This window comes from Drosophila guanche, unplaced genomic scaffold, assembly GCF_900245975.1.
Source record: "Drosophila guanche unplaced genomic scaffold, DGUA_6, whole genome shotgun sequence".
Classification (NCBI taxonomy): domain Eukaryota; kingdom Metazoa; phylum Arthropoda; class Insecta; order Diptera; family Drosophilidae; genus Drosophila; species Drosophila guanche.
The window spans coordinates 231258-241610 of NW_022995745.1; the positions used below are offsets into that span (position 1 = coordinate 231258).

Sequence of the window (10353 nt, forward strand, 5' to 3'; positions counted from 1 at the left end):
TATGTATTAATTATTAATTTTTTAACTTAGCAAAACATACAAATAAATTTAATAAGAAAATGCATTATTTTTGAAATGCATCGGGGGTTGGGGAGTCTATCGATAGAATCTATCGAAATCGATTCAAACTGTTTGCCAGCACTAATACATGTTTGCCATGTTCAAAACATTGCACAGCGTGGATACAGAATACTCGGCCGATTCGGTAGAGTGGTGTGCCCAGGATGATCAGCATGCCGAGTACTTTGCCTGCGGAACCTACCAGCTGGTTCAATTGGAGGAGGGGGAGGGAGAGGACGATGAGACCACCAAGAAGCGACCACGCAAGGGACGCGTTTACCTGTACCACTTTGAGACGGGCAGCGGAGAACTGGAGCGGCTGCAGTGCATTGAGACGGCGGCCATACTGGACATGAAGTGGCTGCCAGCATGGAGCAGCGACAGTGGCCCACTGCTGGCCACAGCTAACGCCTTGGGCGAGGTGGAAATCTACGAGCTGCTGGCGGATGAAAAACAGCTGCAAAAGCGCACGTGCCTGGCTCTGGCTGAGGCTCCACTGGCCCTGGCCCTGGACTGGCAACGCGATGGAGATGCCGTGCAGCTGGTAGTCTCCGATTCGAAAGGAAATATTAGCCATTTGCGCTACACCGAGCAGGGAGAGCTGTCCGTTGTGGACACATGGAATGCGCATGAATTTGAGGCCTGGACGTGTGCCTTTGACCGCTGGACGCCGCAGCTCGTGTACAGCGGTGGCGACGATTGCCTTCTCCTCGCCCGAGATTTGCGCACGGAGCAGCGTGTGTGGACGAACAGGGCGCACCAGGCGGGCGTTACCTGTCTGCTCAGCCATCCGCAGCACGAGCACCACCTGCTCACGGGCAGCTATGACGAGCAGCTGCGTCTCTTCGACACGCGCGCCATGAAGCGCACGCTGGCCGAAGTGAATCTGGGTGGCGGCATCTGGCGCCTCAAGCCGCATCCCAAGCGACTGGACGTCATCCTGGCCGCCTGCATGTACACCAACTTTAGCGTCGTTCAACTCGACCTCAAGGATTCGGCATTAACGCTGCTGGGCACCTACGAGGAACATTCTAGCATTTGTTATGGCGCCGACTGGCATCCAAATTTAAGCGAGGATGATGGACTAACACACATGGCTACCTGTTCCTTCTATGATCACAAAATGTGCGTGAGCAGCGTTCATCTTGGCTGTGTTAAGTCGGATTAAACAACAAATAAATGTAAATTGTGTTTCATATTTCGATATATTCGTTATTTGTTTCATCTCTAGCGAACCTGAGTTGCGCATTTTGTATCGATAAACAGGGTTGATTCGAATAACAGTGATGAAAGATCTTTTTTTTGACCACCACAATTGCCAATCCAATTCAAAATGAAAGAAAATAACACCAAATCGCTGAAACAAGAGCTAAACACCATCCAAACGGCCCACCAGCACATTGCAAAATTCGTGGACGATACCATTGAGAACATTGAGCAGATCAAGTCCTGGCCGGAGTCCGCCAACGCCCTCAACGAACAAATATTGAGGCTGATCAAGGAGCATCATAAAGCGCAGCTGGAAGAGCAAGCGCTTCAGTTGCGCATCAAATCATCGGGTGAGTGTTGATTGTGAGTAAACATATAAAATATAGCTAGAACTGCGTGCCTGCCTCCTCAGGTAATGATAAAAACGTGGAGGACGCCTTCGCGTGCATCGTGGAGAATCTTCATCATCTTGGCTGCAGCCTAAAGCCCATCCTCGACGAGGACTCACAGACCCTCTACATGTTCGACTTTGGTGACAATCAATCGTTGACAGTGCAGTGCAATGGCGGATACATACGCCTCATCGACATGAGTCCGCCTCGCCAGAACTTTGCCCAAATAAAGCTCTTCCTGGAGCAGAGCCAGGACCTCATTGGATTGATCAGCAGCCTGGGCATGGACTAAAATCGAGTGAAAACTCAGCTCGTGCGGCTAATTTCGAATTGTTTATAAATACATATGTAAAATATAGGTATCACACGGTTTTCCATTTGATTTTATCAGAGTAACAAGTAAAACGAAGCATCTGCAGGGGGCGGGCTCAACCCCTGGCCTATGGGGCCACCACATTCTGAATCCAGTTGAGGGCGCCGCGAATGCGACGCAGCCGTGCGCGCGCCAAGAAGCTGCAAATCAGCAAATATTCCACATACGCTCGCTGTCCTGTGGCAGCGCCGGCGCTCGGGTGCAGCTGCGGGCGTCCCTCGCACATTATCTTGGTGGTAAGCGAGAGCAGCCACTGCAGAATCTGCCAGAGAACAAAGGGAGAAAGAGTGAGAGTTGGATAAAGACTTCTGACAGCGGACTCACCTCGGAGCTGTTGGGCATGCCGCCAGCCTTGAGCCAGTTGGATGGCGCCCAGAGGAACAGCTGCACCACATTGGCCGCAATGTCCGGACTGACCCGCTTGGACGGGCTGGGATTGAGGATGTTGTAGACGAGGTGCTGCAGCAGCGGCGGGCAGGCATCGCTCATGGGCGGCAGCTGCTCCTGCTTGTAGTCGCTGTTCCGCAGCGAATAAGTGAGCTCGCCGCGCTCGTGCGCCAGGCCGCCGCTGCACGAGTAGAAGGGATTGCGCATGCCGAAGATCTCGTAGGCCAGCGCACCGCAGGCCCACAGATCGGCCTTGCCGTAGTTGAGCACCGCAAATGGACCCGGCATCGTGTTGAATATCTCGGGCGCCATCAGTGCCGCATTGCCGCCCTTGTCGACATCGTGCGAGACGTAGGGCAGCCGCAGGCCATGCACCTTGTCCGCCAAGCAGCAGCCAAAGTCGGACAGCACCAGCACCGGCGACTTGTCGTCCTGCAGCTCGATGAGCACATTGTCCGACTTCAGGTCACGATGGGCCACACCGTGGCGGCTGAGATGGGTGACAGCCTCGAGCATCTGTGCCAGCAGCAGGATGCGCGTGCGTGTGCTCAGCTCCTGTGTGTCGAGCAGGCCGCGCAGACTGTGATCGTAGCGCTTCATCAGCAGGTAGAGCGACATGTTGCGGCCATAGCCCTGCGGATTAATGCGCTGCGGCTGGGCGATCGGGTAGAGCAGATGGCCGTCGGGAAAGTTGCGCACTTCGTCGCAGAAGAAGCCAAACATGCAGACGATGTTCGGATGCGGCGGCAGCACCAGCGTTTGGTTCTGCAGCAGGCGCTCCCACTCCTCGGCCGCTGTGTTCATGCGTCGCTGGCGCGCCGGCACCGTCTCCTTGTACATGGCCCGGAGTATGGACAGGGCGTTGCTCTGGATGTCATAGTTGAACATCATCTTGAGGGCCAGCGGGTAGGCGTCAATGGAGGAGCTCTCCAATTTGCCAGCCAGCCGTGGACTCTGTGATGGCAAAAAACAAATCAATTTATAGATAAAAACAGACAAGACAAACAGATGGATCTTTACCATTGCAGGGGATAAGCCAGCTGGCTCGGACTCCCGCTCGGTCTCCAGCTCCTGTTCGCGCTTCATGGCGCCCACAAAATCGCTGGCCGCCGAGGGTTGACTGTAGTTCAGGATGTTGTCCACCGAGCCGCCAAAGTTGTGCACAAATCGCGACATATTCTGCAGCGGCGTCATCAGCTCGTGACGCCACACAGTCGATGCACTGGCCGCTGTGGGCACAGCTGAAGGCACGGGCGGCACTTCGGCATGGCCGAGCTCTGAGGCGGCCTCATTGTGGCTCTTCTTGAAGTTGGCCGCGTAGACAACTGCCGCACAGCCTTTGGCTATTGGCGCACCCACCTCGAGGTCGTCAATGGTGAAGTTGCTGTTGAGCGTCTCGGAGATTTCGTCCTTGTTCCAGGCGTTCTGCAGGCGGCTGGCAGCCTCGCGTATCTCCCAGCAAACGCCCTCGAGCTCATCCTCCTTGCTGAGCACACCCGAGCCGGTGGCCAGGCTCACACCAATCAGAGCAAAGAACGGCGCCGAGTCCCCATAGAAGAGTTTGCGTGTGGCCCGCTTGCGCAGCTCCTCCGAGTAGTTTGTGGTGACGCGACTCAAGATGTTGTCGATGAAGAGCTTGCGCGCCTGCTGGCCGATGCGGAAGAGGCCACTGCCACTGGATGGGACGCCATTGCGGGGCAGGACACTGACCGGCGATGGTGCCGATCTGGCCACCTGCTGTGGCAGAGATGGCATGAGATTTGTGCTACTTGGGGAGCTGATTGGCGACTTGGCACTTACCCGCGTTGCATTTGCCGCGGCGGTGGATGATGGTAGGGGAAAGCCTCGCTTGCAGCGTGTTTTCAAAGGGTTTGGCTCCAAAATGTTGGCGTGTATCTCACGGTGACAGTAGCTGCGCAGAATGTAGCGACCATGTTTGATCAGTCGCACGGTCAACAGTCTCACAGACATTTTTCCCTGCGGCTGCCGTAGTAGTACTGAGTACTGTGCTGCCTGCGAACACACCTTTTATATTATTTTCCTATAAACGTTCAACGCCACTGCGGGGGCTACCTGCCCTTCAGTATTTACTGTACGATGGTAATCGCGTGTGTAATCGATATCGTTCGTCTGCAAAACAGCTGCTGCAGTCTGGAGTGAGTGTGTGTATGTGTGTGTCAATGTTTTTGCGTCGTAAAATGAACCATGAACCAAATTGCAGTAACGAAAAAAACTATGGGGGCGAAGCTTATCTTTTTTTATATTTCTTATTGTGTTGTGCTTGATGGCATTTTCTTTTTAGACTGTAAATTTCCGAGTGCCCTTGCCTGCCCTGAAATGATTGCTATGTTGTCCGAGGTTCTGTCTAGTTGAAACACAACACGTTGAATCGAAATCTGGTCGAAAGCAAATACAAACACAAGTCAAAGCCAAACATACTGTCGTTAGATAATCGAGTGTTTACAGCACTAGTGTCGGTGATAATCACGGGTTCGTTGCACTGGATGGAAAAATGTTGCTGCCAATGCCCAAAGACACTTGTTAGTTTGTATATTTTCCGTTTCGGGCGGATTTGTAGCAAGAATATTGCGATAAAGACAAAGAAAAACTTACAAATACAAAGACAGCTGTCGCTGTCAGTTCTGCTGCAGGGCTGCATTATCTAGGCGACGATGATTTAGCCATAGCGATGACACACAGCAAATATCGATTGCCATTAAGCTTTATTTGAGCTAACGGTTATTTTTAATATGAACTAATAATGAAATCAAATCTATTTGGGGCCGAGCATCTTCTTGGGGTCAACCCACTCCTTGAACTGCTGCTCGGTGACTCCAGCCTTGAGTGCCTCCTCCTTCAGTGTGGTGCCATTCTTGTGCGCCGTCTTGGCTATTGCGGCCGCCTTGTCGTAGCCAATGTGCGGATTAAGTGCCGTCACTAGCATCAGGGACTCGTTCATGATCTTGGCAATGCGCTCATTATTCGGCTTGATGCCCTCCACACAGTTCTTGCTGAAGTTCTTGCTACCATCGGCTGCAAGCAACACAAATTAGTTGTACGTCCAGCACCCCCCGTATGCCCACACCTACCCAGCAAACGTATGGAGCGCAGGACATTCGAGACGATCAGAGGCTTGAAGACATTCAGCTCAAAGTGTCCGTTGGCACCGCCAATGCTCACGGCCACCTGGTTGCCCATCACCTGGGCACAGATCATGGTCAGCGACTCACACTGCGTGGGATTCACCTTCCCAGGCATAATCGAGCTGCCCGGCTCGTTCTCCGGCAGCATAAGTTCCCCCAATCCGCAGCGTGGACCCGAGCCGAGGAAGCGAATGTCGTTGGCAATCTTCATGAGGCTGACGGCAATCGTGTTGAGTACACCGTGCACCTCCACCATGGCGTCGCGAGCGCCGAGAGCCTCGAAGAAGTTCGGAGCCTTCACAAAGGGCAGGCAGGTGAGGTCGGCAATGCGCTTGGCCACCTTCTCGGCGAATCCCTTGCGGGTGTTGAGGCCAGTGCCGACAGCTGTGCCACCCAAAGCCAACTCATAGACGCGCGGCAGACACCCGTTGATTCTGTCCAGGCCATAGGTGAGCTGCTGGGCATAGCCGCTGAACTCCTGCCCGAGCGTCAATGGCACCGCGTCCATCAAATGTGTGCGCCCAATCTTGATAATGTTCTTGAACTCCTTCGACTTGCACTTGAGCGCATCCCGCAAATGTGTCAGCGAAGGTATGAGCCGCTCGTTCAGCTCCATTCCCACGCTAATGTGAATGGCAGTGGGGAAGGTGTCGTTGGAGCTCTGCGACTTGTTCACATGATCATTGGGATGGACGGGCTGCTTGGAGCCCAATTGGCCGCCCATTGCCTTGATGGCCGCATTGCTGATCACCTCATTCGTGTTCATGTTGGTCTGTGTGCCGGAACCCGTCTGCCAAATGACCAGCGGGAAGTGCCCGCGCTTGTACAGCTTGCCCGAGATCACATCGTCGCAGGCACACGAAATGGCATCCGATATTTTACCTTCCAGTCCGTAGTCTCGGTTCACCTCGGCACAGGCCTTCTTCAGTATGCCCATGGCCTGGATCACTGGCATCTGTGTGAGAGGATCGAGCTCTAGAGGGGTTTCGGGGGTGGGTCAATGGGTCATAGCTACCGGTATGCGCTCCCCAATGTCACCAATGGGAAAATTCAACTTGGAGCGCATCGTCTGTGCGCCAAATAACATTTTTGAGGGCACCTTCAGTTCACCAAACGTGTCCTTCTCCATGCGAAACTTGCCCACCTTGGACTTGCCCTTGCCGGCGAGGCTCGCGGACAGCCTGAGGCCTCGTGTGTGGCCCACCAATAAGCGCATAACAAGCGACATTTTTGAACTGAGTTTTTGGGACAATTTTGTAAGGCTATTCGACAACCGATTTATTGGGCGACTGGCAAAAACATTCACGAACTAAAGTTCTAGACAGACGGCAGTCTACTTAGGTCCCAGCATTTCCTCGGGCTTGACCCAGTCGTTGAACTGCTGCTCGGTGAGGTAGCCCAGATTGATGGCCTCCTCCTTGAGCGTGGTGCCGTTCTTGTGCGCCGTCTTGGCAATCTTCGCTGCCTTGTCGTAGCCAATGTGCGGATTGAGGGCCGTCACCAGCATCAGCGACTCATTCATGATCTTGGCAATGTTCTCGCGATTCGCCTGAATGCCGTTCACACAATTGGCAGTGAAGGTGCGACTGCCGTCAGCTGCAACAAGCCAGGGAATTAGTTAAAGATTGGTTCATCTCTCCTTCTACTTACAGAGCAGCCGAATGGAGCGCAGCACATTGGACACGATCAGAGGCTTGAAGACATTCAGCTCAAAGTGTCCGTTGGCACCGCCAATGGTCACGGCCACCTGGTTGCCCATCACCTGGGCGGACAGCATGGTGAGGGACTCGCACTGCGTGGGATTCACCTTGCCGGGCATGATGGAGCTGCCGGGCTCGTTCTCGGGCAGGGAGAGCTCACCCAGGCCGCAGCGAGGACCCGAGCCGAGGAAGCGAATGTCGTTGGCAATCTTCATGAGGCTGACGGCAATCGTGTTGAGTACACCGTGCACCTCCACCATGGCGTCGCGGGCGGCCAGAGCCTCGAATTTGTTGGGCGCCGTCACGAAGGGCAGGCTGGTCAGCTGGGCGATCTTGGCGGCGCACTTCTCGGCGAATCCCTTGCGGGTGTTGAGGCCAGTGCCGACGGCTGTGCCGCCCAGGGCCAGTTCATAGACACGCGGCAGGCAGGCATCGATGCGCTCCTGGGCGTAGGCCAGCTGCTGGGCATAGCCGCTGAACTCCTGCCCGAGCGTCAATGGCACCGCGTCCATGGTGTGGGTGCGGCCGATCTTGATGATGTCCTTGAACTCCTTCGACTTGGCGGCCAGCGCATCGTGCAGCGTCTTGATGGCCGGCTTCAGGTTGTTGTTCAGCTCCAGGGCCACCGAAATGTGAATGGCAGTGGGGAAGGTGTCGTTGGAGCTCTGTGACTTGTTCACATGATCATTGGGATGCACGGGCGTCTTCGATCCAAGCTTGCCGCCGAGCAGCTCAATGGCACGATTGCTGATCACCTGCGCCGGCGAGAAGGTTTTATGAATTGTTTATGGCAATTGCTAGCCCCGCGACTCACCTCATTGACATTCATGTTGCTCTGGGTGCCGGAGCCTGTTTGCCAGATGACAAGGGGAAAATGATCGTCGTACAGCTTGCCCGAGATCACATCATCGGCGGCCTGCGAGATGGCCTCGCTCACCTTACTGTCCAGACCGAATTCCTTGTTCACTTCGGCAGCGGCCTTCTTGAGGATGCCCATGGCCTGCACCACAGGTTTCTGTACGACAGAGAGAGAGAGAGAGAGATGAATATTTATTGGGCAAAAATCTGTGGAAAAACCTACGGGCATACGCTCTGTCTTTCCGCCAATGGGAAAGTTGATCTGAGAGCGCATCGTCTGGGCGCCATAATACTTGTCCGCGGGCACCTTGAGCTCACCGAACGTGTCGCTTTCCACGCGGAACTCCTGGGAGGCCTGCAAGCAGTGCAAAAGAACAGTTAGTGTAAGTTTTCGCTGACGTCAATTGACAGTGGATGAATGCGGGCTGTTGCTCTGACCATTTCAAAGGAGATAAGTTGATTGAATCAAATGGCGAGCACTCGGATTATAAATGGCTGTGATTGCTGCGGCTGCTGCTGGTACTGTGCTCAGATAAGGTGACGGGACCATAAAACCTTGTCGGAGCGCGAAATTCCAGACAGAGCGAGCGAGCGAGCAAACACTCTCAAGCAGTGCGCGACCATGGATTGGAAGGGCGGTGGGTGCTGGGTGTTGGCGGCGTGTGAAGACTCTGCCCGGCATGGGGTGCTTTGCTAATCAGCTGAGTCCACACACACTTAAATATATGTATATGTTTGCGTGTGTGTGTGTGTGTGGAATCTATCTATGCTCAAGTGCTCCTACATTATCATTTACAGTTACCAGGATTATCGCATGACACAGTGAGGGTATGGCTTGTGTCGGCACTGCACTGCTTTTCAATATACAATTAACCGGTTTACACAATGTCTTGAATTGCCGAAACTAGAATTGTCAGATCAGCGAATTTCGTTGCTAAATTTGTTCTCTCGCTTACAACTCGTTTCACTGTCTGTTGTTGTTGCTGCTCTTTCATTTTCATTTTGAGGTGCGAAAGAGTGAAACGAGCGAACAATATTTTCTCTGAGTAAAATCAATATGCCAATTGGAGTCCAAGTGAACAGAATCCACAAGGTGTCGGATTTAATGCCTTCCACCAATTGGATCAAAGTGAAACTGATCTACCGCCACAATTATTTGCAATCCACAAGTGGCAGAATGTTTCCAGTTGGGAAACTGTTTTCGGACAAACTTCTTTAGCTGTCCCAGGGGGCTGGAGGCAGTGACATCCATTGTACCAGAGCCGCCCACATAAATAGGTGATTACGAAACGCCAGCAAGCGGACAGATTTCCACTTATCATTTCAGAACACTCTCGACCGGTGCCCACAATGGCTAATAGACATGGTTTTGGCCAGCAACGTTACATAAGCGGATGGGCTGTGCACGATCCTTACCATTCTCAGGCTGAAGGCAGTCGAGGCCCATGGCTTGGTCAACTGTTGCACGCCGCGAAGCGTGGAGCGCTGCAGTAAAGGTAGAACCATCTTTTCGAATATAGTTAATGTTTGCTATTTTTGAAAAAATTGCCGGTTCTTAATCACTTTCGCCTGCCCAGCTGTGTGACCGCGGATTCATCGAACAAATTACCGCTCAACCCTCACAAATATACCAAAATATACCATCTCATTTCCAAAATATACCGTTCAAATTATCTAATCTTAAATCATTTTCCTCGATTTGGATATTTATTTAATATTACTAGCTATTTAGGATTCTCAGCGCTAAAACTATCTTTTTAATCGATGTATCAATCAATTCACTACAAGATTGGTTAGTTTTCATGACTTCCTTTTATTGGATGGCCTACAAAATGTTTGGTTTTCGGAAAAAAAGCTGATGATTTGTTCTACGGTCCGAACTAGCTCACAATAGCCGAACATCAATATCGAATATAGTTTCGTTCATTAACCCTTTGTGGACCAGTTTCATTATAAAAGAATATGTTGGTCAATGTAGCAATTGTGTAGTTACCATGTAAAAAATTACATTTTCTAGTACCTTCTTTGTGTAAACCTTTTATTAATAGCAATATAATAAAGAGAGCTCTTAGGATATCCAGCCGGGTAGAAAATCGATTCGTCAATCGGATACAATTATAGTTTTAGTGATGAGGATCTTAGTTAGTTTGTAATACGAAATAGAATAACAAAATTGAGGAACATGATTGTCGTCGGTATTTTTTCAAAATGAGAATGTATATTTTGGTATA

The 10353-nt window shown here is 52.1% G+C and overlaps 4 protein-coding genes across 10 annotated transcripts; 2 read left to right on the plus strand and 2 right to left on the minus strand.

Annotated features, from left to right (window-relative positions):
* Window positions 1-117: 117 nt before the first annotated feature.
* Window positions 118-1246, plus strand: LOC117580644 (diphthine methyltransferase). The gene has a single exon (XM_034267242.1). The coding sequence runs from the start codon at window positions 149-151 to the stop codon at window positions 1226-1228; it is 1080 nt and encodes a 359-aa protein (XP_034123133.1). The 5' UTR covers window positions 118-148; the 3' UTR covers window positions 1229-1246.
* Window positions 1247-1324: 78 nt separating this feature from the next.
* Window positions 1325-2033, plus strand: LOC117580645. The gene is made up of 2 exons (XM_034267243.1): window positions 1325-1619; window positions 1682-2033. The coding sequence occupies exons 1-2, from the start codon at window positions 1394-1396 to the stop codon at window positions 1951-1953; spliced, it is 498 nt and encodes a 165-aa protein (XP_034123134.1). The 5' UTR covers window positions 1325-1393; the 3' UTR covers window positions 1954-2033.
* Window positions 1976-5011, minus strand: LOC117580641 (serine/threonine-protein kinase PINK1, mitochondrial). 3 transcript variants are annotated; one of them, XM_034267235.1, is made up of 4 exons: window positions 4222-5011; window positions 3442-4155; window positions 2359-3375; window positions 1976-2296 (listed from the first exon to the last, which is right to left on the minus strand). In XM_034267235.1, exons 1-4 carry the CDS (start codon window positions 4390-4392, stop codon window positions 2102-2104), a joined length of 2097 nt encoding a protein of 698 aa, XP_034123126.1. In that variant the 5' UTR covers window positions 4393-5011; the 3' UTR covers window positions 1976-2101. The 3 variants fall into 3 exon arrangements, with proteins under 3 accessions (XP_034123126.1, XP_034123125.1, XP_034123124.1); XM_034267234.1 differs by having other exon boundaries at window positions 3442-4158; XM_034267233.1 differs by having other exon boundaries at window positions 3442-4165; window positions 4214-5011.
* Window positions 5012-5127: 116 nt separating this feature from the next.
* Window positions 5128-9719, minus strand: LOC117580643 (fumarate hydratase, mitochondrial-like). Of its 5 annotated transcripts, none has more exons than XM_034267238.1 (6): window positions 9539-9719; window positions 8346-8477; window positions 8079-8279; window positions 7522-8019; window positions 5511-5817; window positions 5128-5454 (listed from the first exon to the last, which is right to left on the minus strand). In XM_034267238.1, the coding sequence occupies exons 1-6, from the start codon at window positions 9626-9628 to the stop codon at window positions 5195-5197; spliced, it is 1488 nt and encodes a 495-aa protein (XP_034123129.1). In that variant the 5' UTR covers window positions 9629-9719; the 3' UTR covers window positions 5128-5194. The 5 variants fall into 5 exon arrangements, with proteins under 5 accessions (XP_034123129.1, XP_034123128.1, XP_034123130.1 ...); XM_034267237.1 differs by lacking the exon at window positions 5511-5817 and adding an exon at window positions 7090-7160 and having other exon boundaries at window positions 5128-5383; window positions 7215-8019; window positions 9539-9717; XM_034267236.1 differs by lacking the exons at window positions 5128-5454; window positions 5511-5817 and adding an exon at window positions 6805-7160 and having other exon boundaries at window positions 7215-8019; window positions 9539-9716.
* Window positions 9720-10353: the final 634 nt, after the last annotated feature.